Genomic DNA, 26,995 nt, shown 5'->3' on the forward strand with positions numbered 1-26,995 from the left:
TGGAAGTGAATTCAAGAACACAAGAGTTGATGAGCTTTGTGATGAATTTGGCATTAGGCATCAATTCTCGGCCAAGTACACTCCACAATCAAATGGTCTTGTAGAGAGAAAGAATAGAACCTTGATTGACATGGCAAGATCAATGTTGAGTGAATACAATGTGAGTCATTCTTTTTGGGCCGAAGCAATCAACACGGCTTGCTACTATAGCAACCGACTCTATTGTCACCCAATGATGGAGAAGACACCATATGAGCTCTTGAATGGTAGAAAGCCCAACATTGCATACTTTCAGGTTTTTGGTTGCAAATGCTACATATTGAAGAAAGGCACTAGATTGAGCAAATTTGAAAAGAAATGTGATGAAGGCTTCTTGCTTGGTTACTCTACTACTAGCAAAGCTTATAGAGTTTGGAATTTGGCTAGTGGTACTCTTGAAGAGGTGCATGATGTTGAGTTTGATGAAACCAATGGCTCTCAAGAGGAAGATGAGAATCTAGATGATGTGAGAGGCACTAAATTGGCCGATGCAATGAAGAACATGGATATTGGTGATTTAAGGCCTAGAGAGGTGATTGATATTGAAGATGACAAAGATCAAGTGCTTCCTACCTCTAATGTGCAAGCTAGTGGTTCTCATGATCAAAATCAAGCTAATACAAGTGGTACACAAGTGCAAGATCAACAAGCTAGTACATCATCTCATGATCAACCAAGTGCAAGCAATCAAGTGCAAATACTCCAACCAACAAATATTGCAAGAGATCATCCATTGGATCATATCATTGGTGACATTCAAAGAGGAGTGCAAACTAGATCAAGATTAGCATCATTTTGTGAGCATTTCTCCTTTGTGTCTCACATTGAGCCAAAGAAGATTGATGAAGCATTGAGAGATGTTGATTGGGTTAATGCTATGCATGAAGAGCTTAACAATTTCAAGAGAAATCAAGTATGGGAATTAGTTGGGAGGCCTAGTGATCATAATATCATTGGTACTAGATGGGTCTTCCGCAACAAGCAAGATCAAGATGGGATAGTTGTAAGGAACAAAGCAAGATTGGTAGCACAAGGCTATACTCAAGCTAAAGGTCTTGACTTTGGTGAAACATATGCCCCGGTTGCAAGATTGGAAGCAATTAAGATCTTGTTGGCCTATGTTTAAGAAGTTTATGTTGAGCAACCACCCGGTTTTGAATATGACAAGATAGTGCTAATCTTGATGCAAGATAGGTGCACAGTTTGCACCTAATGCACCGTAGTCTAAGAAACCATTTTGGACGCACATGTTGGTACTCCTAGGTGAAGGGGCTCAAGTGGATGCTCGATTCGGTCTGTTTGGAGATAGTGCTAATCTTGATGCAAGATAGGTGCACCGTTTGCATGGAACAACTAAATGCTTGGAAAACAATCTCGACGCACATGATGGAACTCCTAGATGACGTGTGTCATACGAAATCTTGCTTCGGTCTGTTTGGAGACAGTGTTAGTTTTGGTGCAAGATAGGTGTAAGGTTTGCACATAATGCAGCATAGGCTAAGAAACCATTTCAGACGCACCCGATGATACTCCTAGGTAAAAGGCTCAAGTGAATGCTCGGTTTCGTCTATTTGGAGATAGTGCTAATGTTGATGCAAGATAGATGCTGTCACACCCATATTTTAAGAACAAAATAGGATGCATAAAAGACTCATATGTGCCCCAGAAACAGTCGCACACATAAGCAGACAAATCTCAAATGTACCATCGCAGTGTTTATTACATAGCGGAATATAAAATATCACATAATCTCGTACAAAAATGATAGCATAAAGTAGACAACGCTCTCGACGGAAGCTCCCCACAGGGACACTGTTGACTGGTTGACTCCAAACCTAGTACTCATAACGATAATCCTCATTCCAGTCATCTTCGTTATCATTTCCTGGGGTGTTGGGAAATTGCAAGAGTGAGCACATATCGTACTCAACAAGTATAACCAGGGGTTCATGAGGCTCAAATAGCTGACCCTGGTTTGACCGCAATTAGCTTTTAATAGTGGATAGCATGTTCATAATTAATGAGCAATTGTCAAGGAAACATAAATAACCCATTAATCACATGATCAAGTGTAAGCATAATTAACTCATAGCATAAACGATAATCAAATGAACATAACAACTTAATAAGCTCATCGTCGTCGCAGCAAGAACCCCCAAGGCCGCTCATAACCGTGAGCACGGCTAGTATACTAGTTTTAACACTCTGCAGAGGTTGCACATCTTTACCCATGAGTCATGATTTACCCTTTCGCCCGAGGTGATCAGCCTCTTAACCCACTTCCAAGGAAGGTCGGCAGGGATCACTATGAAGCCTTTCAAAAGTTCGTCTAACATGTTAGGGCCGCAAGGTTTCCTTTGCGAGCAGATATAGATACCCCCCTTCCGAATGGCACAATGACGCGCAGCCTATACACATAGGGACAGGGGCTCGCACTATACCCGTGTCGGTTCAGCCCCTCCGCCCTTTCGGGTAACCTCTAACAAGCTAGAAAAGGTCTTCATACTGAGCCAAAGCCAGAGCCATTATAGCCCTCATGGTTGCACTGTTGTCCCGGTTATCACTTACAGATAAATCATCAAGTGGCTAAAAAGTCATTTTTATCATTTATTACTTAACATTAATCTAGTCACACGATCATGGTCACAGAATATAAAATCCAAATGCTATACTTGCCTTGACTAAAGCTCTCCTGAGCCTGCTGGTCCTCAAAAGCCTGGTCTTGATTACCAACGTACGGCTCACCGTCTATTCCCCAAACATCAATCAACAACACGCAATCCAATGGAGACAATCATACACAAAGCAAACAAGGTATAATTAGATCATTACACCAATCAGTGGTAAAACAAATATAAAAGTTTATGAAAATATTCTACACAGCGCTACGATCACACCAACGTAAAGTTCACGAAAATCGGAATTAAAACGTGAAAGATATGGATTTTCTAAGATTTCCTATAGAGAAATAATTAATTAAATAGTACTGCAGAAATAAAAGCTTCAAAATAGTAAATTAATGTTTCTAACATGTAGAGCATATTATTACGAACCTAACGCAATTTGAATGGACAAAAACGGAACTAAAATGAATATTTTATGAGCATTATAAAATCAGTGGCAATTCTGTAATTAGCTGAAAACCTAAACCGAGTTGAACAGACAGGAATACGCTTTCAATCAAAGGAAACGTAATCTGTGCCAGGGCGCCAGGGACCGCGGGGTAATTAGCCAATCTTTCCAGGGACTCTTTATGAAAATTCCCTGCGAACAGGTATGTTCTAATCTCGGCCGTTGATCGTCGGTTGGATGGTCACGAGCTGCTCCTGGGGGTCCTCGACGTCGGGCCGCCGCCTCCTGCTCGCCGGCGCGGCGGTGCGCCATGGGCGCCGCCGTGAAGCTCGCCGGCGTCGCCCACTCCTCGTTTCCGAGCACCAAAATGTAAACGGAGACCATGAGCGGGTAGGGGAGGGTGTCGCGAGCTCACCTAGGTGTTCGATTCGGCCGGGAATTGCACAGGGAGCTAGCACCGCGGTGGAAAGCGAGGGCGGTTTCGGCGAGCTCTCGGACGCGCTATCCTAGGCGGCTAGGGCACGGTTTTGCGGCGCAGGAGGGTAAGGCGGCGTGCGGGCGGAGTTTGGAGCCTTTATAGGAGCTTGCGGCGCACGGGAACAAACAATCCCGATCAGCACGGGATCGGATCGGGGATGGACACCGGCTCTGTTACGAACAAGGAAGGGAAGGTGCCGCGCCGTGGGTCCCACCTGCCAGCGGTGGAGGAGCGGGCCCCAGATGTCGGTCAGAGGAGAGGGAAGACGGGAGCGCTCGCTGCCCGGCTTGGGCCGCGGCTTGCTGGGCCGCTGGGAGGAGGAGGCGCGGGGGGGGAAACTGGGCCAAGGGGAAAAAGATTGGGCCGAGTCCGGCCGAGAGGGGAGGGGAGGGTTTGGCTGGGTTGTTTTTTTTTCTTTTAAACTCTTTCCAATATATTTTTTCCAAAGCCTTTTCAAGGAGAGTTTTGAGTGCAACTAAAATCAAACAGAAAGCAACAACACAAAATTAAATATGCACCAGCATGAAATGCACAACCATGTTTCTAAAAATTGTAAATCAAATTAATTCCTATCGATTGAAATTCACATTTTTGGGTGTTACAGATGCACGGTCTGCATTGAACGTACCATATGCTTAGAAATTAATTTGGACACACCCAATAGAACTCCTTGATGACATGTGTCATATGGAATCTCGCTTTAGTGTGCTTAGAGAAAGTATTAGTTTTGGTGCAAGATATGTGCACGGTTTGCGCCTAATGCACCAAAGTCTAAGAAACCATTTTGGAAACATCTACTGGTACTCCTAGATGAAGAGGCTCAAGTGGAGGCTTGGTTTGGTCTGTTTAGAGATAGTGCTAATCTTGATGAAAGATAGGTCCACGATTTGCATGGAACATACCATATCCTCATAAATCGATTTGACGCACCAGATGGAACTCCTAGATGACATGTGTCGTATGGAATCTCACTTTGGTCTGTTTAGAGACAGTGTTAGTTTCGGTGCAAGATAGGTAACCGGTTTGCACCTAATGCACCATAGGATAAGAAACCATTTTGGACGCACCCGATGGTACTCCTAGGTCAAGGGGCTCAAGTGAAAGCTAGGTTTGGTCTGTTTGGAGATAGTGCTAATCTTGATGCAAGATAGATGCACGGTTTGCATGGAACATACGATATGCTCAGAAATCAATTAGGATACACCTGATATAACTCCTTGATGAAGTGTGTCATATGGAATCTTCCTTCGGATCGTTTAGAGACAGTGTTAGTTTTGGTAGAAGATATGTCCACGGTTTACGCCTGATGCACCATAGGCTAAGAAACCATTTTAGACGCACACGATGGTAGTCGTAGTTGAAGAGGCTCAAGTGGAGGCTCGATTTGGTCTGTTCAGATATAGGGCCAATCTTGATGCAAGATAGTTGCACAGTTTGCATGCAACGTACCATATGTTAAGAAATCAATTTGGACGCACCCAATGGAACTCCTAGGTTATGTGTGTCATATGGAATCTTGCTTCGGTCTGTTTGGTGACAATGTTAGTTTCGATGCAAGATAGGTGCATGGTTTGCATGGAACATACCATATGCTTGGAAATCAATTTGGATGCACCCGATGGAACTCCTTGATGACGTGTGTCATATGGAATCTCGCTTTGGTCTGTTTAGAAACAGTGTTAGTTTCGGTGCAAGATATGTGCATGGTTTGCGCCTAATGCACCATAGTCTAAGAAACCATTTTGGAAGCACCTGTTGGTACTTCTTCGGTGAAGAGGCTCAAGTGGAAGCTCGGTTTGATCTATTTGGAGATAGTGCTAATCTTGATGCAAGATAGGTGCATGATTTGCAGGGAACATACCATATGCCTAGAAATCAATTTGAACGCACCTAATGGAACTCCTAGATGATGTGTGTCATATGGAATCTTCCTTCGGTCCGTTTGTAGACATTGTAAGTTTTAGTGCAAGATAGGTGCATAGTTTGCGCCTAATGCACCATAGTCTAAGAAACTATTTTGGATGCACTATTTGGTACTCCTCGGTGAAGAGGCTCAAGTGGAAGCTTGGTTCGGTCAGTTTGGAGATAGTGCTAATCCTTATGCAAGATAGGTGCATGGTTTGCATGGAACATACCATATGCATGGAAATCAATTTGGATGCACCCATTGGAACTCCTTGATGACGTGTGTCATTTGGAATCTTGCTTCGGTCCATTTGGAGACATTGTTAGTTTTGGTGCAAGATAGGTGCACAGTTTGCACCTACTGCACCATAGTCTAAGAAACCATTGTGGACACACTTGTTGGTACTCCTAGGTGAAGGGGCTCAAGTGGATGCTCGGTTCGATCTGCTTGGAGATAGTGCTAATCTTGATGCAAGATAGATGCACAGTTTGCATGGAACATACGATATGCTTAGAAATCAATTAGGACGCACCTGATATAACTCCTTAATGATTTGTGTCATATGGAATCCTGCTTCGGTTCGTTTAGAGATAGTGTTAGTTTTGGTAGAAGATATGTGCACGGTTTACGCCTAATGCACCATAGGCTAAGAAACCATTTTAGACGCACCCGATGGTACTCGTAGTTGAAGAGGCTCAAGTGGAGGCTCGATTTAGTCTGTTCGGATATAGTGCTAATTTTGATGCAAGATAGTTGCACAGTTTGCCTGCAACGTACCATATGTTAAGAAATCAATTGGGATGCACCCAATGAAACTGCTAGATGACGTGTGTTATATGCAATCTCCCTTCGGTCTGTTTAGAGACAATGTTAGTTTCGGTGCAAGATAGGTGCATAGTTTGTGCCTAATGCACCATAGTCTAAGAAACCATTTTTGACACATTTGTTTGTACTCCTAGATGAAGAGGCTCAAGTGGAAGCTCGATTTGGCCTGTTTGGAGATAGTGCTAATCTTGATGCAAGATAGTTGCACGGTTTGCATGGAACATACCAATATACCATATGCTTGGAAATCAATTTGGATGCACCCGATGGAACTCCTTGATGACGTGTGTCATATGGAATCTCGCTTGGGTCTGTTTAGAAATAGTGTTAGTTTCGGTGCAAGATATGTGCATGGTTTGCGCCTAATGCACCATAGTCTAAGAAACCATTTTGGAAGCACCTATTGGTACTTCAGTGAAGAGGATCAAGTGGAAGCTCGGTTTGATCTATTTGGAGATAGTGCTAATCTTTATGCAAGATAGGTGCATGATTGGCAAGAAACATACCATATGCATAGAAATCAGTTTGGACGCACCCAATGGAACTCCTAGATGACGTGTGTCATATGGAATCTTGCTTCGGTCCATTTGGAGACATTGTTAGTTTTGGTGCAAGATAGGTGCACAGTTTGCACCTAATGCACCATAGTCTCAGAAACCATTTTGGACGCACTTGTTGGTACTCCTAGGTGAAGGGGCTCAAGTGGATACTCGGTTCGGTCTGTTTGGAGATAGTGCTAATCTTGATGCAAAATACACGCACGGTTTGCATGGAACATACGATATGCTTAGAAATCAATTAGGACGCACCTGATATAACTCCTTAATGATTTGTGTCATATGGAATCTTACTTCGGTTCATTTAGAGATAGTGTTAGTTTTGGTAGAAGATATGTGCACGGTTTACGCCTAATGCACCATAGGCCAAGAAACCATTTTAGACGCACCCGATAGTACTCATAGTTGAAGAGGCTCAAGTGGAGGCTCGATTTATTCTGTTCGGGTATAGTGCTAATCTTGATGCGAGATAGTTGCACAGTTTGCATGCAACGTACCATATGTTAAGAAATCAATTTGGACGCACCCAATGGAACTCCTAGATGACGTGTGTCATATGCAATCTCGCTTCGGTCTGTTTAGAGACAATGTTAGTTTCGGTGCAAGATAGGTGCGTAGTTTGTGCCTAATGCATCATAGTCTAAGAAACCATTTTTGACACATTTGTTTGTACTCCTAGATGAAGAGGCTCAAGTGGAAGCTCGGTTCGGCCTGTTTGGAGATAGTGCTAATCTTGATGCAAGATAGGTGCACGGTTTGCATGGAACATACCATATGCTTGGAAATCAATTTGGATGCACCCGATTGAACTCCTTAATGACGTGTGTCATATGGAATCTCGCTTTGGTCTGTTTAGAAATAATGTTAGTTTCGGTGCAAGATATGTGCATGGTTTGTGCCTAATGCACCATAGTCTGAGAAACCATTTTGGAAGCACCTATTGGTACTTCGGTGAAGAGGCTCAAGTGGAAGCTCGGTTTGATCTATTTGGAGATAGTGCTAATCTTGATGCAAGATAGGTGCATGATTTGCAAGGAACATACAATATGCTTAGAAATCAGTTTGGACGCACCTAATGTAACTCCTAGATGACGTGTGTCATATGGAATCTTGCTTCGATCCGTTTGTAGACATTGTATGTTTTAGTGCAAGATAGGTGCACAGTTTGCGCTTAATGCACCATAGTCTAAGAAACCATTTTGGACGCACTATTTGGTACTCCTAGGTGAAGAGGCTCAAGTGGAGGCTTGGTTCGGTTAGTTTGGAGATAGTGCTAATCCTTATGCAAGGTAGGTGCATGGTTTGCATGGAACATACCATATGCTTGGAAATCAATTTGGATGCACCCAATGGAACTCCTTGATGACGTGTGTCATTTGGAATCTTGCTTCGGTCCATTTAGAGACATTGTTAGTTTCGGTGCAAGATAGGTGCACAGTTTGCACCTAATGCACCTTTCTCTAAGAAACCATTTTGGACACACTTGTTGGTACTCCTAGGTGAAGGGGCTCAAGTGGATGCTCGGCTCGGGATAGTGCTAATCTTGATGCAAGATAGGTGCACGGTTTGCATGGAACATACCATATGTTTGGAAATCAATTTGGATGCACCCGATGGAACTCCTTGATGACGTGTGTCATATGGAATCTTGCTTCTGTCCGTTTGTAGACATTGTAAGTTTTAGTGCATGATAGGTGCACAGTTTGCGCCTAATGCACCATAGTCTAAGAAACCATTTTGGACGCACTATTTGGTACTCCTAGGTGAAGTGGCTCAAGTGGAAGCTTGGTTCGGTCAGTTTGGAGATAGTGCTAATCCTTATGCAAGGTAGGTGCATGGTTTGCATGGAACAAACCATATGCGTGGAAATCAATTTGGATGCACCCGATGGAACTCCTTGATGACATGTGTCATATGGAATCTCGCTTCGGTCCATTTGGAGACATTGTTAGTTTCGGTGCAAGATAGGTGCATAGTTTGCACCTAATGCACCATAGTCTAAGAAACCATTTTGGACGCACTTGTTGGTACTCCTAGGTGAAGGGGCTCAAGTGGATGCTCGGTTCGGTCTATTTGGAGATAGTGCTAATCTGGATGCAAGATAGGTGCACAGTTTGCATGGAACATACCAAATGCTTGGAAATCAATCTGGACGCACATGATGGAACCCTAGATGACGTGTGTCATACAAAATCTTGCTTTGGTCTGTTTGGAGACAGTGTTAGTTTCGGTGCAAGATAGGTGCAAGGTTTTGCACATAATGCAGCATAGGCTAAGAAACCATTTTGGATGCACCCTACTTCTAGGTAAAAGGCTCAAGTGAAAGCTCAGTTAGGTCAATTTGGAGATAGTGCTAATCTTGATGCAAGATAGATGCACGGTCTGCATGGAACGTACCATTTGCTTAGAAATTAATTTGGACACACCCGATAGAACTCCTTGATGATGTGTGTCATATGGAATCTCGCTTTGGTGTGCTTAGAGACAGTATTAGTTTTGGTGCAAGATTTGTGCATAGTTTGCGCCTAATGCACCAAAGTATAAGAAACCATTTTGGAAGCACCTGTTGGTACTCCTAGGTGAAGGGGCTCAAGTGGATGCTCGGTTCAGTCTGTTTGGAGATAGTGCTAATCTTGATGCAAGATAGGTGCACGGTTTGCATAGAACATACGAAATGCTTGGAAATCAATCTGGACGCACATGATGGAACTCCTAGATGACGTGTGTCATACAAAATCTTGCTTTGGTTTGTTTGGAAACAGTGTTAGTTTCGGTGCAAGATAGGTGCAAGGTTTGCACATAATGCAGCATAGGCTAAGAAACCATTTTGGACGCACCCGATGGTACTCATAGGTAAAAGGCTCAAGTGAAAGCTCGGTTTGGTCTATTTGGAGATAGTGCTAATCTTGATGCAAGATAGTTGCACAGTTTGCATGCAACGTACCATATGTTAAGTAATCAATTTGGAAGCACCCAATGGAACTTCTAGATGACGTGTGGCATATGCAATCTCGCTTCGGTCTGTTTGGAGACAATGTTAGTTTCGGTACAAGACAGGTGCATAGTTTGTGTCTAATGCACCATAATCTAAGAAACCATTTTTGACAAACCTGTTTGTACTCCTAGATGAAGAGGCTCAAGTGGAAGCTCGGTTTGGTCTGTTTGAAGATAGTGCTAATCTTGATGCAAGATAGATGCACGGTTTGCATGGAACATACGATATGCTCCGAAATCAATTAGGACGCACCTTATATAACTCCTTGATGATGTGTATCATATGTAATCTTGCTTCGGTTTGTTTAGAGAGAGTGTTACTTTTGGTAGAAGATATATGCACGGTTTACGCCAAATGCACCATAGGATAAGAAACCATTTTAGACGCACCCGATGGTACTCATAGTTGAAGAGGCTCAAGTGGAGGCTCGATTTGGTCTGTTCGGATATAGTGCTAATCTTGATGCAAGATAGTTGCACAGTTTGCATGCAACGTACCATATGTTAAGAAATCAATTTGGACGCACCCAATGGAACTCCTAGATGACGTGTGTCATATGGAATCTCGCTTCGGTCTGTTTGGAGACAATGTTAGTTTCGGTGCAAGATAGGTTGCATAGTTTGTGCCTAATGCACCATAGTCTAAGAAACCATTTTTGACACACCTGTTTGTACTCCTAGATGAAGAGGCTCAAGTGGAAGCTCGGTTTGGTTTGTTTGGAGATAGTGCTAATCTTGATGCAAGATAGATGCACGGTTTGCATGGAACATACGATATGCTCAGAAATCAATTCGGACGCACCTGATATAACTCCTTTATGATGTGTATCATATGTAATCTTGCTTCGGTTTGTTTAGAGAGAGTGTTAGTTTTGGTAGAAGATATATGCACGGTTTACGCCAAATGCACCATAGGCTAAGAAACCATTTTAGACACACCCGATGGTACTCATAATTGAAGAGGCTCAAGTGGAGGCTTGATTTGGTCTGTTCTGATATAGTGCTAATCTTGATGCAAGATAGTTGCATAGTTTGCATGCAATGTACCATATGTTAAGAAATCAATTTGGACGCACCCAATGGAACTCCTAGATGGCATGTGTCGTATGGAATATCGCTTCGGTCTGTTTGGAGACAATGTTAGTTTCGATGCAAGATAGGTGTTTAGTTTGTGCCTAATGCACTAAGAAACCATTTTTAACGCACCTGTTTGTACTCCTAGATGAAGAGGCTCAAGTGGAAGCTTGGTTCGGTCTGTTTGGAGATAGTGCTAATCTTGATGCAAGATTGGTGCACGGTTTGCATGGAACATACCATATGCTTGGAAATCAATTTAGATGCACCCGATGTAACTCCTTGATGACGTGTGTCATGTGGAATCTCGCTTCGGTCCATTTGGAGATATTGTTAGTTTCAGTGCAAGATAGGTGCACAGTTTGCACCTAATGCACCATAGTCTAAGAAACCATTTTGGACGCACTTGTTGTTACTCCTAGGTGGATGGGCTCAAGTGGATGCTCGGTTCGATCTGTCTGGAGATAGTGCTAATCTTAATGCAAGATAGGTGCACGGTTTGCATGGAACATACCAAATGCTTGGAAATCAATCTGGACGCACATGATGGAACTCCTAGATGACGTGTGTCATACGAAATATTGCTTCGGTCTGTTTGGAGACAGTGTTAGTTTCAGTGCTAGATGGGTGCAAGGTTTGCACATAATGCAGCATAGGCTAAGAAACCATTTTGGACGCACCCGATGGTACTCCTAGGTAAAAGGCTCAAGTGAAAGCTCGGTTTGGACGCACCCGATGCAAGATAGATGCACAGTCTGCATGGAACGTACCATATGCTTAGAAATTAATTTGGACACACCTGATAGAACTCCTTGATGACGTGTGTCATATGGAATCTCGCTTTGGTGTGCTTAGAGACAGTATTAGTTTCGGTGCAAGCAATGTGCACGGTTTGCGCCTAATGCACCAAAGTCTAAGAAACCTGTCGGCGTCTAGACTCGTGGTCTAGGCACTAACAAGTACAAGTCTGCGTGACTACCCAAACTTGGATGGTGATGCAAGTGAGACACAGAGGATTTATACTGGTTCGAGCCAAGAATGCCCTACGTCCAGTGTGATTGGGGGTTCTGTATAACCTTGCACCCAAAGGTGCTTGTAGTAGGGGATACAAGCGGGTTGCGAGAGAGGGCTAAGTCCCAGGTCTCGGCTTGGTGGTGGACAGAGTGCGGGTTGCTACTCTGTGAAAGAGTGTTGTGTGCGTGTGTGTGAACCTGATCCTAGTTGAAGGGGAGACAGGGATTTACATGGGTAAATTTCCCTCAGTGGAAGAGTTACAGCCCCGACCCTGTTGAAGCCAGTCCGTCTTGTCCTTGAGGGATGGTCGTTCATGTGGAGGTTTACCGAGCCCTGTAGGAGTCGTGGGGGTCGGATCACCGGTGGTGCTGCATGTCGCGTCAATAGTGGGAAGAGGCGTCAAATAATGGTGCTGATTAACCTCCCCCATTCCCTTTCTACTGTGAGACGGTACGCCATAGTGAAAGAGGTGAGGCTGCAGTGCTCAGGGTGGTTGGAACAGTCATCGCCTTGCCCTACCGTCGTATGGGAGTCATCGCGTCTGTCATGTCGTGGGTACGGGCGCCGTGTGGTGGAAGTCTTGCTGCCCAGGTGGAGTGGGGTCCGGCGCCCGAGCCCGGACGGGGTCGGGCGAGTCGGAAATTGCGTCCGAGGCCCTGATGGGTCGGGCGAGTCGGAACTTGCGTCCGAGGCCCTGAGGGGTCGGGCGAGTCGGAACTTGCGTCCGAGGCCCTGAGGGGTCGGGCGAATCGGAACTTGAGTCCGAGGCCCTGAGGGGTCGGGCCAGTTTGAATGAACTGTAGCCCGTACCCTGGTGATTGTAATTAGTATGTTTTTTGTGTTTTTAATTGCTCCGATTTGGGTATCCCTTATTATGGTACCCAACAGTAGCCCCCGAGCCTCTAAAGGGGTGGGTTCACCTCTTTAGAGGTTCTTTCCCCGGGGACTGCTTTGTTAATTGGGAGCTTTTTACTATTCTCCGGAGGGTGCGCGCGAGCGCACCCGCCGGGTGTAGCCCTCGAGCCTTTTGGAGGAATGGTGTTATTTCTTCAAAGGCTTTTACCCCATGTCAGCTATAGTCTAGAGTGTTTTTAAGGGATAGGTTGCGTGTTCTTTACACGTAGTGCCTGTTCCCATGGTGCGAGGAAGCCCCTGAGCCCTTTCCCCGCAAGGGTCGATCAGGTTCTTTCTCGTCTTGTAATTACGTCCCTCATTCTTCCTTTCGCTCGGAGGAGGTGATATGCTCACGCCTAGGGATAGCGTGAGACAAGTCGTTGTGGCCCGATCTTCTCGTAGGATTCGCGAACTTGATAACTTGTCGCTGCGTGACCTGGTGAAGAGGCAGTGCACCGCGAGGCTGTCCACGCGACGAACTACCGAGACAATCACCCTTCCACGTACCGACGAACAGCCCACGCAATCACGCCGTATAGACGTGAAGGCACAAACTGGATGAACCGCAGTTCGGCGTTCTACAACTCCCTCAGGAATCGAAAGAACAAGTTTTGCAAGCCTCTCAAGACTCACGCATAAACAAAACTCCACGAGTTTGTGTATTCTGAATTTTAACCAAGCAAGATGTGTCCTTTCATTGTCTAGTACAAGAGATATATATAGATAGGGGCGTTCAGCTTTGAATACATGACAGCATGCACATCCACTAGTGGATTTCGTGGCTGGTTCGCGCGTCTTCTCAGCTTCTGGCAGCAGTTACTAAAATGAGCATAACTCTTTATTGGGAAGTCTAAATAATGAACCGTTTGATGGGCTGCAACATAGACTTAAAGATGCTTTCATCCATCTGTAGAATGCCATGTAACTCCTTGTATTCTGTCCGTGGTGATGCTTGGAATTTGTACCATGGGTCAGCCATCTAGCTTCTGGTTGCCTTCTCATGCAGAAGTAATGAACCACCATTTTATTTATGCACACGATAGGCTTCTTGGTTCAGATGTCCAAAGGCTTGAATCCATCTTCATCCCATGCTGGTTCATACCCTCCATCATTCCTAAGGACATTGAAACAAGAACTCAAAAGTATAGGATCATTCAACATAAACTGATTATTAAACATAAGGTTAGCGTTCACCTAAGAATGAATTTCCTTCTCCAATTGTTTAGCTCTACTTCTTGTAATTGGACCACTTATATCAAGTGGAGTTTCATTTGAAGATGAATGAATGCTAGGGATGTCCTCATCAGCCTCCCCCTCTTGAGAAGGAGTCGTCCTCGACTCAGGCTCACCAACAAATTGAAGCAAGTCTTTGACATTGAATGTTGGACTAACATTGGAATATTCAGGTGGCAGCTCAATTTTGTATGCATTATCATTTATCTTTTTTAGAACCTTGAATGGACCATCACCTCTAGGTGATAACTTACTCTTACGTTGTTGGGGAAATCGATCCTTGCGTAGATGCAACCACACGAGGTTACCGGGCTAAAATGTAACCTTCTTCTTACCTTTGTTCGCTTGCTTTGCATATTGTGCTGATTTCTTCTCAATATTTCTTCTTGTCTCATCATGTAGCTTCTTGATAAAGTTGGATCTCTTCGCTGCATCCAAGTTAACTTGTTCCTGTAATGGTAAAGGCAAAAGATCCATGGGAGTATGTGGCTTAAAACCATAAACAATTTCAAATGGACAAAAATTTGTTGTGGAATGTAGTGCCCTATTATAAGCAAATTCGACATGTGGAAGACATTCTTCCCACTGCTTCAAATTCTTTTTTAGCACAGCACGCAGCATGGTGGACAGGGTACGGTTGACAACTTCAGTTTGCCCATCCGTTTGTGGGTGACAAGTGGTGGAAAATAACAACTTCGTGCCAAGTTTAGCCCATAATGTCTTCCAAAAATAGCTCAGGAATTTTGTATCTCGGTCTGAAACAATAGTCTTTGGCACTCCATGTAAACGAACAATCTCCCTGAAAAACAAATCAGCAACGTGTGAAGCATCATCGCTCTTGTGACATGGAATAAAATGTGCCATTTTTGAGAAACGATCAACAATAACGAAGATAGAGTCCCTCCCCCTCTGAGACCTTGGTAATCCCAGAATAAAATCCATGGATATATCTTCCCAAGGTACAGTTGGGATTGGTAATGGAGTATAGAGACCATGGGGATTAAGGCGGGACTTAGCTTTCAAGCAGATTATGCAGCGCTCGACATGTCGTTGAACATCACGTCGCATATGTGGCCAAAAGAAATGATCAGAGAGCATGTCCAATGTCTTTTTGATGCCAAAATGACCAGCTAAGCCACCAGCATGTGCTTCCTGTAAAAGAACTTGACGAATCGAGCAGGCTGGAATGCATAGTTTGTTAGTTCGAAATAAAAAATCATCATGTGCATAATACTTGTCCCAGCCTTTTCCAGCAATGCAATGAGAGAAAGGTTCTTTAAAATCAGAATCAGTTGCATAGAGTGTTTTAATGGATTCCAAACCAAGCACTTTTGTATCTAATTGTGTAACCAAACCACACCTTCTTGACAAAGCATCTGCAACAATGTTATCTTTACCACGCTTATGTTTAACAACATACGGAAATGTTTCTATGAACTCGATCCATTTAGCATGTCTACGATTCAGTTTGCCTTGACTTTTTAAATATTTCAGAGCTTCATGATCAGAATGGATGACAAATTCTTTAGGTAACAAATAATGTTGCCAAACTTCCAAAACTCGACCTAAGGCATAAAGCTCTTTATCATAGACAGAATAATTCAGATGTGGACCATTTAACTTTTCAGAAAAGTAGGCAATAGGTTTACCTTCTTGAAGTAGCACACCTCCAATGCCAATACCACTTGCATCACATTCAATCTCAAAAGTCTTACCGAAGTTAGGTAGCTGCAGCAGTGGTGCTTCACAAAGCTTTCTTTTTAACTCTACAAAGGCTTGCTCTTGGTCATCTCCCCATTTGAATGGAACATCCTTCTTTGTCAAGTTGTTAAGTGGTGCAGCGATCGTGCTGAAATCTTTAACAAATCGTCGATAGAAACCTGCAAGACCATGGAAACTTCGAATTTGGCTCACATTTGTAGGAGTAGGCCAATCCTTTATTGCCTTAACCTTCTCTTCATCAACCTAGATGCCATCTGCAGTCACAACAAAACCAAGAAAAACAACACGATCTGTGGAAAATGTGCACTTAGCAATGTTGGCATACAATTTCTCTTCCCTCAAAACAGCAAGTACTTGATGGATATGATCAAGATGTTCATCAAATGATTTGCTATAGATCAGAATATCATCAAAATAAACAACTACAAACTTGCCAATGAAAGCTCGTAAAACATGATTCATTAAGCGCATAAAAGTTGAAGGAGCATTTGTCAAGCCAAAGGGCATCACAAGCCATTCATACAAGCCAAATTTGGTTGTAAATGCTGTCTTCCATTCATCACCAATTTTCATGCGAATTTGGTGATAGCCACTGCGTAAATCAATCTTGGTGAAAATAGTTGAGCCGCTCAATTCATCAAACATGTCATCAAGCCTAGGAATGGGATGGCGATATCGTACAGTTATAGCATTAATGGCACGACAATCGACACACATGCGCCAAGATCCATCTTTCTTAGGGACCAAAAGTACTGGAACAGCACAAGGTGATAGAGATTCACGAACATACCCTTTGTCCAAAAGCTCTTTTACCTGTCGCTGAATTTCTTTGGTTTCTTCAGGATTAGCACGGTAGGCTGGGCGATTGGGAAGAGAAGCTCCAGGTACCAAATCGATTTGATGCTCAATACCACGGAGTGGAGGAAGGCCAGCTGGTACCTCATCAGGAAAAACATCTTCAAAGTCCTGTAAGAGATCAAGAACAGCACTAGGCAGCGATGAAGGTAAATCGTTAGTTGAAAGTAGGACCTCCTTGTGCAAGAGCACAAAGAATGGGGCTGTGGTGTTCCTCACTTCTCTCAAATCACTCCTGCTCACAAATAAGCACTCATTTTGGTGGTGTTGTTTTGTAGTGGAAAGAGGCTTTATGTGGCTAGATTGGTTAGAAGTCTCTCCCTTACTAGTGTTGGCAGCCTCAGTCAATTTTTTTTTGTCAGATTCTTCTTTTTTCATGCAAGCCACATCTGAAGCATAGATCTCTTCTGGAGATAATGGAACAAGAACCACCTTCTTGTCGTTGTGGATGAAAGTATACTTGTTAGACCGCCCAAAGTGCACCGAATCCACATCAAACTGCCATGGACGACCCAACAGCAAATGGCATGCTTGCATGGGTACAATATCACAATCAACCTCACCATGATAGTCACCAATGGAGAAAGACAAACGAACCATGGATGAGACCTTCACTGTCCCTGAATTATTCAGCCACTGCATATGGTAAGGGTGTGGATGGCGGCGTGTTGGTAGGCCAAGCTTCTCAACAAGCAAGGCACTAACAATATTATTGCAGCTCCCACCATCTATGATGAAACGACACACTTGACCTTTCACTTTGCATCGGGACTGAAACAAATTATGACGTTGTCCTTGTTCAGCAGCAACAAACTGAGTGGAAAGAACTCTTCTAACCACCAAATAAGGAGATGATCTATTCATTTTAGAAGGCTCCAAATCAGGAAAATCAGCAAGCAACTCATCAAAATCAGCACTAGTAATCTCATTAGAATATGGAGAAATAACATCTTCTATCATGTCACTGGGAGCAAAAGTTAGAATAGGTTGAATAGTTAAACAATTCAGACCTAGCTCAAAAGTACCATCCTCAGCTGAATACTCGCAAGTGTCAAGAGTATGATCTGCAAAGACATTGTGAAACTCGTCCTCCTCTTCACTTTGTGAATCATATGAACCATCAGCAAGGGCAATAATCGTACGACGATTGGGACATTCAGCTTGCTTATGCCCATGACCACCACACTTAAAACACTCAATCTTGCTTGTATGCCTTGGGGCTGCAGTAGCAGAGGAGCTGGACTGAGTAGAGCTTACAGCTTTGCCTTTGGAATCAAAATGTTTGGAAGAAGTTGCACGAGATGTAGGTGTGTGCACCCCTGACCCGTGCTGCTGTGACTGGCGCCATGAAGTAGCACTATTATGAGCTGAAAATGAAGCACGATCTTTATAAGATCCAGCAAGTTGTCGTTCTGCCCTTTTTGCAAAATGTACCAACTCAGTGAGACATGTGTAGTTTGTCATATCCACTTTATCAGCAATGGGCTTATTGAGGCCAACCAGAAATCGAGCCATTGTGGATTCCTCATCTTCAGTTATCCCTGTACGAAGTAAACACATTTCCAATTCTTGAAAATATTCATCAACAGTACGAGTACCTTGCACAAGACGTTTTAGCTTCAAATGTAGATCACGAGAGTAATATGCAGGAACAAAACGACGTCGCATTTCCCTCTTCATGTCTTCCCAAGTAATACGATCATGTCCAGCGCGTCGGAGTTCAGTACACACTTGATTCCACCAAGTGATTGCATAGCCTGAAAACTCAATTGCAGCAAGCTTTGCTTTCTTGACAGGAGGATAAGGATACAAATCAAAGATCTGTTCAACCTTAGTCTCCCACTCAAAATAATCATCAGCACTTTCTTTTCCATTAAATTTTGGAATAGACACTTTCACTTTGCTTAAACCATCATCATCAAGGCGACGGTGGCGGTCACGATAACCACGATGGCCACCATGGCGATGATCATCCATGTCAGACAACATATCATCATCACCATCATAATCTCGTCCACCTCGAACAGGAATGCGCCGAGCACGACCAAAATTAAGAAGACCATGACCACGCCCGCCACGTCCACGACCAGCGGGACGACGCGGTGGCTCATCCTCCTCGTCAATATCATCATCCTCATTTGGTGGCGGTTCTCGACGTGGTATGTTCAATTGGAGAGTTTGGAGCTGCTGCACCAAATCATTCATTTGTGTACGCAACTCCTGAAATTCCTCCACCGAAACAGCGGCACCATCTCCACGTCCTGCCATGTTAGTAGAGGAAAAAAAAAGGACAATATATATGTGGAATCACTCCCTCACCACTTACAAAACAAGTTCTTTCTCTCCCTGAAAAGAGCAAGAACCAGGGATGCGATCTGTAGGGAAGAGTGATTGTAACAGCGACGACGGTGCAACAACTCACGGTGCTTTAAGTGGAGCTTGGTGGGGTAATATGTTAGTGGAATGCACTGAAATGTAGTGATGCAAAACCAAATAATAATCCAAGAACAGAAGTCTAAGTTGCTGAATATAAAGGAAAGGATGCACAAAGAAAGGAATGAGATGTAGTAAGTGGATAGATGATCACCAATTTGCACCAACCGAAAACTTGTTGCTGCCCAAACCCCTTTTTGGTGTGCAGCACACAGTTCTCTTTTTGTTTTTCTTTTTTTTTCTTTCTTGCTTTTCTTTTTTTTCTCTTTTTTTTTGGAACAAAAACTCGTTTTCAGTCCTTCTTTTGACCCATAGACATCTTTTCTTTTAACCTCTGTGTCAAACGCAGCACAACTTTCAACTAAAGGGGATCACTAAGATGGATGGTGCAGCACAAAAACAAGAAACTGCGGTGGGGAATATGTGGCGGTTAGAAAACAAGGGTGGGATGGGTGGGTATTTTTTTTGTTTATATATACGCAGCAAGCAATGATGATCAGATCAAGGGTGGGATGGATGGGTACATGCAGCAAGCAATTTGATGATTAGAACAAAGATAATAACTAGAACAATGTGGAAAAGAAAAATTCAGCAACTAGACAAATATTAAAGGATTAAAACTCGATAAAGCAAACTACAAAATCAGTAGCACATATGAATTTGGGCTGTAGGTTTTCTTTTTGGCTCTCACAGTGGACAGTAGGTATTTAAACTCTATCCTACCAAAATCAAGAACAATCCTACCGAGGAAACGAAGGCTTTGGTACCAGATGATATGCTCACGCCTAGGGATAGCGTGAGACAAGTCGTTGTGGCCCGATCTTCTCGTAGGATTCGCGAACTTGATAACTTGTCGCTGCGTGACCTGGTGAAGAGGCAGTGCACCGCGAGGCTGTCCACGCGACGAACTACCGAGACAATCACCCTTCCACGTACCGACGAACAGCCCATGCAATCACGCCGTATAGACGTGAAGGCACAAACTGGATGAACCGCAGTTCGGCGTTCTACAACTCCCTCAGGAATCGAAAGAACAAGTTTTGCAAGCCTCTCAAGACTCACGCATAAACAAAACTCCACGAGTTTGTGTATTCTGAATTTTAACCAAGCAAGATGTGTCCTTTCATTGTCTAGTACAAGAGATATATATAGATAGGGGCGTTCAGCTTTGAATACATGACAGCATGCACATCCACTAGTGGATTTCGTGGCTGGTTCGCGCGTCTTCTCAGCTTCTGGCAGCAGTTACTAAAATGAGCATAACTCTTTATTGGGAAGTCTAAATAATGAACCGTTTGATGGGCTGCAACATAGACTTAAAGATGCTTTCATCCATCTGTAGAATGCCACGTAACTCCTTGTATTCTGTCCGTGGTGATGCTTGGAATTTGTACCATGGGTCAGCCATCTAGCTTCTGGTTGCCTTCTCATGCAGAAGTAATGAACCACCATTTTATTTATGCACACGATAGGCTTCTTGGTTCAGATGTCCAAAGGCTTGAATCCATCTTCATCCCATGCTGGTTCATACCCTCCATCATTCCTAAGGACATTGAAACAAGAACTCAAAAGTATAGGATCATTCAACATAAACTGATTATTAAACATAAGGTTAGCGTTCACCTGAGAATGAATTTCCTTCTCCAATTGTTTAGCTCTACTTCTTGTAATTGGACCACTTATATCAAGTGGAGTTTCATTTGAAGATGAATGAATGCTAGGGATGTCCTCATCAGGAGGGGTGGGTCGTGCCGTACTACCCTCGATGGGCGAGTGACGACGCTTCCCGGGAGCTGCAGGCGGGTAGATCCAAGTGGATGTCCGAGCCCCATTCGATAGGGGACGGCTAGTGGCCTTATGGGCACATCTCAAAAGGTACCCGAGGGCAGTCACGGTGGATGTCGGAACCGTTCGTTAGGTTGCGAGGGCTCGATGCCTCCCTCGATGGGATCCCACTCACGTGACACCCGCATGGGTCTCGGATATGACTTGTAAAGATGCGCCGACTCCCTGTTGGGCTCAGACCTTGGCCTCTATTGTGCTCATCTTCAGTCATCCCTCGCTCAGTCATCCTGAGGCGACTGTTCGAACCTGTGTCGCAGGTCAGTCTCGCAACCTCTGGAACGTAGGTGGCCAAGGCCTGGGGATTTTGGGCCTCGAAAGGCTTTCTTCAGACTCATTCTGTTGTGTCGGGGTCGGGCGATACGGAATCTGCGCCCGACGGGAAACCGCCTTGCAACTTTAGCTCGAGGTTTTGATGAGGTCGGGCGAGACGGAATCTCGCGCCCGACGGAGACCTTCCTGCGACGCTTGGTCAGCGGGGGGTCGGGCGCCGCGTCTCCTGGAAGGAACCGTCCTGACATAACTTTTCAGGGCGCTTCTTTTGAGGCGCGGCGCGTGGGGACTCGAAACGGCCGTGCCGTCTCGCCCCAGCTGGATGGGACGTTTCGCCTACGGAATTAATGCGCGCGTGCGACGGGCGCGGGAATCGGAAGGAGTTGGCGCTTCGAATTTTTCACCTGAGTGGGCGACGGTTGCTCTTTCCCCCGCTTGGCCTTCCTCGCAGGGGCGTGGTCGTGGCTCGCCCCTTCTATAAAAGCGGCCGCTGGGGGCTTGGTTTCTTTCCTCTCGCCCCTGCGCCACAAAGCCCTTACCTCCTGTCCTTTCATCTGTTGCCATCTCCCCCACTTCCGCCGCGCAGACACTCCTCTTCCTCCCAAAGCCATGGCCGGCGTTGAGGCGTGGCCGCCCTGCAACATGACCAAGTCCGCGATGGAGGCGCGCGTGAGGGCCGGGATTCTCCGTCCTCTCAAGGATGTTGAGTTCCCGGAGTGGATCGTTCCCTCAGCGAACGACAGGGAGCCAAACCCGCCACCGGGCTATGTGGTTTGCTTCCTGTCGTTCCTAGACCGGGGGTTCGGGATTCCGGCCGGTCGCTTGATCAGGGCGATCCTCCACTACTACGAGGTGGAGCTACACAACCTGAATCCCAACTCGGTGATGCAGGCCGCCGTCTTCGCCACGGGTTGCGAGGGATTCCTGGGGGTTCCAGTCAATTGGAATCTCTGGCTTCACCTCTTCAAGGCGGAGATGTCGGCCCGCTACGTGGGGAAGGAGAAGTACCCCCTGCGAGCCGGCGGCTGCACGCTGCAACTCCGTCAGCAGCGGGCCGGGTTGTACATCTGGAGCTCGATGCCCTCGTCAAACCGGAGGTGGCAGAGCGGGTGGTTCTACCTCCGGAATGACGGCGGTTGGCTACCGAAGTACACCGGGAAGATGGTGACGGAGGTTCCCATGAAGTGGGCGTGGGGCGCTCCGGCCGAGGAGCAGAAGAAGCTCGCCCCGCTTCTCGCGTGGCTTCAGAAGTTGTGAGATGCCGAAGTCACCGCGGCCACGGTGGCAATCGCCTTCCACAAGAGGAGTTTGCTTCCGCTGGCGCAGCGGCGAGTGCCCATGTTCGAGATGACCCGGGGGGTCCCCTAGGCAGGGACGAGGATGTTAGCCGAGCCGATATCGGCTTCGGACATCACCGCCCGGGTGGAGAGGACGACTCACTCGGACATGAAGAATTCCTGGGTGGTTCCGATGCGCCCTGAGAAGGGTTATATTTCTCTGGTAAGTGTAGATATTCGCGCTTTCTTCTCTTTTTCTTTCTGCGTTTTTCTTGATCCCTGATTGTTCGCAGAGGATGGGAGTTGTCAAGGATTCCCCGCCCCCTGTCCCGGAGGACAAGGAGATCCGGGCCAAGAATCGGGCCCGGAACGAGGAGCAAAAGAAGGCCAAGGAGGACAAGAAGGCCAAAGCAGCGCGGAAAGAGGAGCGGCGGGAGATCTCCGCCAAGAATCATCGTGAAGCCGAGAAGGCGGGGGTCGCCCCGCCCCCCTCTCCCGAGACTTCGGTCTCGGAGATAGAGGGCGGGGGCGGCGACGTCGACTGGCTTGACGAGCTGATGGAGGAGGACGACGCAGTCCCTCCTGCCGGGGGGATCGAGGCCCCGGAGGGGTCAAAGGCCCGAGGTGGGTCGGAGGCCCCCGAGGGGACCCAGGCACCGGGGGGCGGACAGTCCGTCCCCCACATCGTTGTGGATGATGAGGACAGCGCCCCTCGTGAGGATTCAGCCCCCGTGGGCCCCCAAGAGGGGGAGAAGGCGTCGGGGGCCGAGCCCGAGGAGCCACCTCATCCGGTAGTGCCGGAGAGTCCGGCCGAGCCCTCCCCATCGTCCGGGGCGGGTACCGATGCCCTGGTGGGGGCATCGCAGGCCGAGACCACCATGATGCCCCCTGCGCTGTCGGCAGGTGAGGCGGGGGTCCGACCGACGGCACCTAGCGCCGCGAGAGACCCCCAAGGAGCTCCGAGCTCCCACAAGAAGTCTGCTCCCCGAGCGAGGTACATATAGGATTTCTGATCCTTCTGCTAATTTTTTGTTTTTCTCTTTCTTCTAACCTTGTGTTGTTCCCTCAGCCGTAAGCAAAAGGCGCCTTCGGTGGCGCTGGCCCCCCTGAAGGCTGTGAAGAGGGGGGCTCAGTCGACTCCCGGGTCGGCTAGGCCTGTGTCGCCGCCACCTCCGGGCTACGAGGAGGGAGGGCGCCACCAGGGGCAAGACACGGGGGCGCCGAAGCCCCAAGGAACGGAGGAGATGGCCCTTGCCCCCGGGGCTGCGCCTCCTTCGGGAGATGCTGATCTGGGGGCGCGGTCCGACCTGCGCGTATCGAGGAAGGCTGAGCCATCGTGGCGTCCAGCGCGGCGCTCGAGGCCCCCGCGGCGGGAAGGGAGGAAGATGCTGGATGGGGCAAGAGCCCCGTAATCTGGCCCAACCTCGGCGATGCCGAGGGGGGAGCCAGATTCGTTCTGGATGACCCGTCAGAGAATTACCTCTGGCAGGGTCTGAACGCGTGTGGGCGTGCCGGTGTCGAGGCCATCAACCGAGCTTCTCAGCTCGTGGCCCGTGACATGTTCAATCTGGCTCAGGTAAGATTTTTACCCGTGTTGTGAAGTAGTTTTGTCCTTACTTTGCCATACTAACTCCCTGTGTGACCTCCGATCTCGTAGGCGCTCAAGGCCACCTCCCTGGAGAAGTCAGTATTTCTCCGTCGGGAAAGGGATGCTTGGGCGTCCTTTGAGAACGAGAGGGCCGCCAGGGAGGCGGCTGAGGGGGAGCTCGCGAAGGAGTGCGAGATTTCTACTGAGCTTCGACAGAAGTGCTCGGCACTGGCCATCGAGGCTCGGGAGGCCCGGGACAAGGTCGCCCCCCTGGAGGAGAGGATTGGGATTTTTGCCTAGGAAACTGAGGTGCAGAAGGCGGCGGTTGAGGGGTACAAGGGTGAGGTTGCTCGGCTTGAAGCTTTGCTCGCCGAAAAAGACCTTGCCCTAAACCAAGCTCAGACTGACCTAGCCGGGGCTCTGAGCCAGGTGGCCCGCTGGCATCAGAGCTCGGCGGAGCACGAGAAGCGTGCCGAGGGTAAGACTTGCGCCCTTTACCTTGGACCCCTTTGTACTTTTGAGTTAATTTCTCCTAACTTCTTGTTCTGTTTTTCAATCAGAATTGGAGAGGAAGGTGGTCGAGACGACCTCTACTGCCGAGGCCCTACAAAAGTCCCTTGACACCGAGGCTTCAGACCGCTCGACTCTTGAAGCCGTGGTCACCTCGGCGTGTGAGGGGCTCGGGGTATCGGCGTCGGGGTCGTCGCTGCGGAGTCGGGTCGAAGCCCTTTACTCCCGGGCCGGGGAGAGGATGAGGGAGGCGCTCCACACCGGGGTGAAGAATGCCCTGGCGGTGGTGAGCTCTCACTATGCCGGCATTGACTTGCCGGCAGTCTGTGAGGGCTACGTTCTCCCGGATGACGAGACTGAGGCCTAGGAGGAGGTGCAGAAGCTTGAGGACGCCGCGACTGTCCCTGGAGACGCCTTGGCCGCCTTCTTCGATGATGAGGTGGAGCTTCCTCCCCTCGGGGCTCAAGGACCTGGGCGGACAGGGCAGTAGGACTCTTAGTTTTCTTTTTTCTTTTTGTAGGTGTTGAGGCCAGTAGGCCTTGTATTATACAATGTTAACGTTGAATGTAGATATTTGTGTAATTGCTCTTTTTAAGCTTTTTTCCTAAATGTCTTGTTTTCTTTTTCCTCATGCCGATCCGACCTCGGCAGCGCGAGGTCGGGTAAGCTACTTGCGATAGCTAGAGACCCCGAGCCTAAGCCCTTTTCCTTTTTCCCTTAGTAGTTTTTTAGAAGTCCGAATCCGTCCCCTGAATCTAAGGTGAGTAGGAGCGCTCTTTGCTCATGAGCGCTGACCTTTCCTAGAGCTCATGCCTTAAGATTTGTGGGGCGAATTTCTAGTTTCTTAAATCTTTTTAAGAGAAAGAGGGAAGACTTTGGGTCGGAGTTCTTTTAACTTGTATGAAAAACAAAAGGAAAAATATTTGGAGTTGACACGGGGGTTCCCCCCATGTAGCCCCCGAGGGAGGCTCGGACTCTGCTGGGCAGGTCCGAGGCTCCCTGATAAAAAAGGGCCATATAACTTAAACTTATATTTATTCCTCCAAGGTGATGAACAAACGAAGAAATTTTTACAAAGTTCTAAGGGTAAAAGCGACGTAGCTGTTCTATGTTCCACGCGTTTTTGAAGACCTCCCCAGCTTCATTGGCGAGCTTGTAGGTGCCGGGCCGGAGAACTTCGGCGACGACGAAGGGTCCTTCCCAGGGGGGTGTGAACTTGTGACGACCCTTGTTGCTCTGTCTGAGCCTTAGCACCAAGTCGCTGACTTGAAAGGCTCGGCCTCGGATTCGTCGCGCGTGGTATCGGCGGAGGGCCTGCTGGTATTTGGCAGAGTGTAGGAGGGCCACATCCCTGGCTTCATCCAGCTGGTCCAGCGCGTCTTCTTGGAACGTTTTGCCGTTATTTTCATCATAAGCTTGTACCCTCGGGGACCCGTACTCCAGATCAGTGGGGAGGACGGCTTCCGACCCATAGACCATGAAGAAGGGGGTGAAGCCTGTGGCTCGGCTTCGGGAGGTTCTCAAACTCCAGACTACGGCCGGTAGCTCTTTGAGCCACCTTTTTCCAAACTTGTTCAGACGGTTGAAAATCCTGGGCTTCAATCCCTGGAGGATCATCCCATTGGCACGCTCCACCTGACCGTTGGTCTTGGGGTGAGCTACTGCCGCCCAGTCCACACGTATGTGGTGTTTGTCGCAGAATTGCAAGAACTTTCGCCCGGTGAACTGTGTGCCGTTGTCGATGATTATGGAGTTCGGCACTCCAAATCGATGGATGATATCTGTGAAGAACAACACCGCCTGCTCAGCCTTGATCCTTGTAATGTGTCGGACTTCGATCCACTTGGAGAACTTGTCGATTGCGACAAGCAAGTGGGTGTAGCCCCCGGGCGCTTTCTGCAGAGGCCCGACCAGGTCGAGACCCCAGACAGCGAAAGGCCAGGTGATGGGAATCGTCTGCAAGGCCTGGGCGGGCTGATGTATCTGCCGAGCGTAAAACTGGCATCCCTCACAGGTCCTTACGATCTCTGTGGCATCGGCCACAGCGGTGGGCCAGTAGAAGCCTTGTCGGAAGGCATTTCCTACCAACGTCCGAGGTGCGGCGTGATGGCCGCAAGCCCCCGAGTGTATGTCCTGTAGGAGCTTGGCCCCCTCTTGACGTGGGATGCAACGCATGAGGACGCCCGAGGGGCTTCGCTTGTACATCTCCCCATCAAGGAGGACAAAGGTCTTGGCATGGCGAGCCACGCGCCTTGCTTCAGCCTGGTCCGGGGGCAAAGTGTCGTCGACCAGGCGTTGAAGCAAAGGGTAGCGCCAGTCGGGCGAGTCGTCAGATGCAGGTGGCTCTGGCTCGATGTCCATAGCCTCCTGTTCTTGAGCGGCAGCGTCTTTGGGGTCGGAACTCTGTTT

General features: G+C 47.2%; 1 protein-coding gene across 1 annotated transcript; it reads right to left on the reverse strand.

Annotated features, from left to right (window-relative positions):
- On the reverse strand, window positions 16,052–18,944 carry LOC110432671. Its single transcript, XM_021453451.1, has one exon. The coding sequence runs from the start codon at window positions 18,929–18,931 to the stop codon at window positions 16,052–16,054; it is 2,880 nt and encodes a 959-aa protein (XP_021309126.1). The 5' UTR covers window positions 18,932–18,944.

This window comes from Sorghum bicolor, chromosome 2 (assembly GCF_000003195.3).
Source record: "Sorghum bicolor cultivar BTx623 chromosome 2, Sorghum_bicolor_NCBIv3, whole genome shotgun sequence".
NCBI lineage: Eukaryota > Viridiplantae > Streptophyta > Magnoliopsida > Poales > Poaceae > Sorghum > Sorghum bicolor.

What these genes read in the sequence shown, in the direction of transcription:
- LOC110432671 (XM_021453451.1), bottom strand. Translation starts at nt 18,931, where the DNA reads ATGGCAGGACGTGGAGATGGTGCCGCTGTTTCGGTGGAGGAATTTCAG.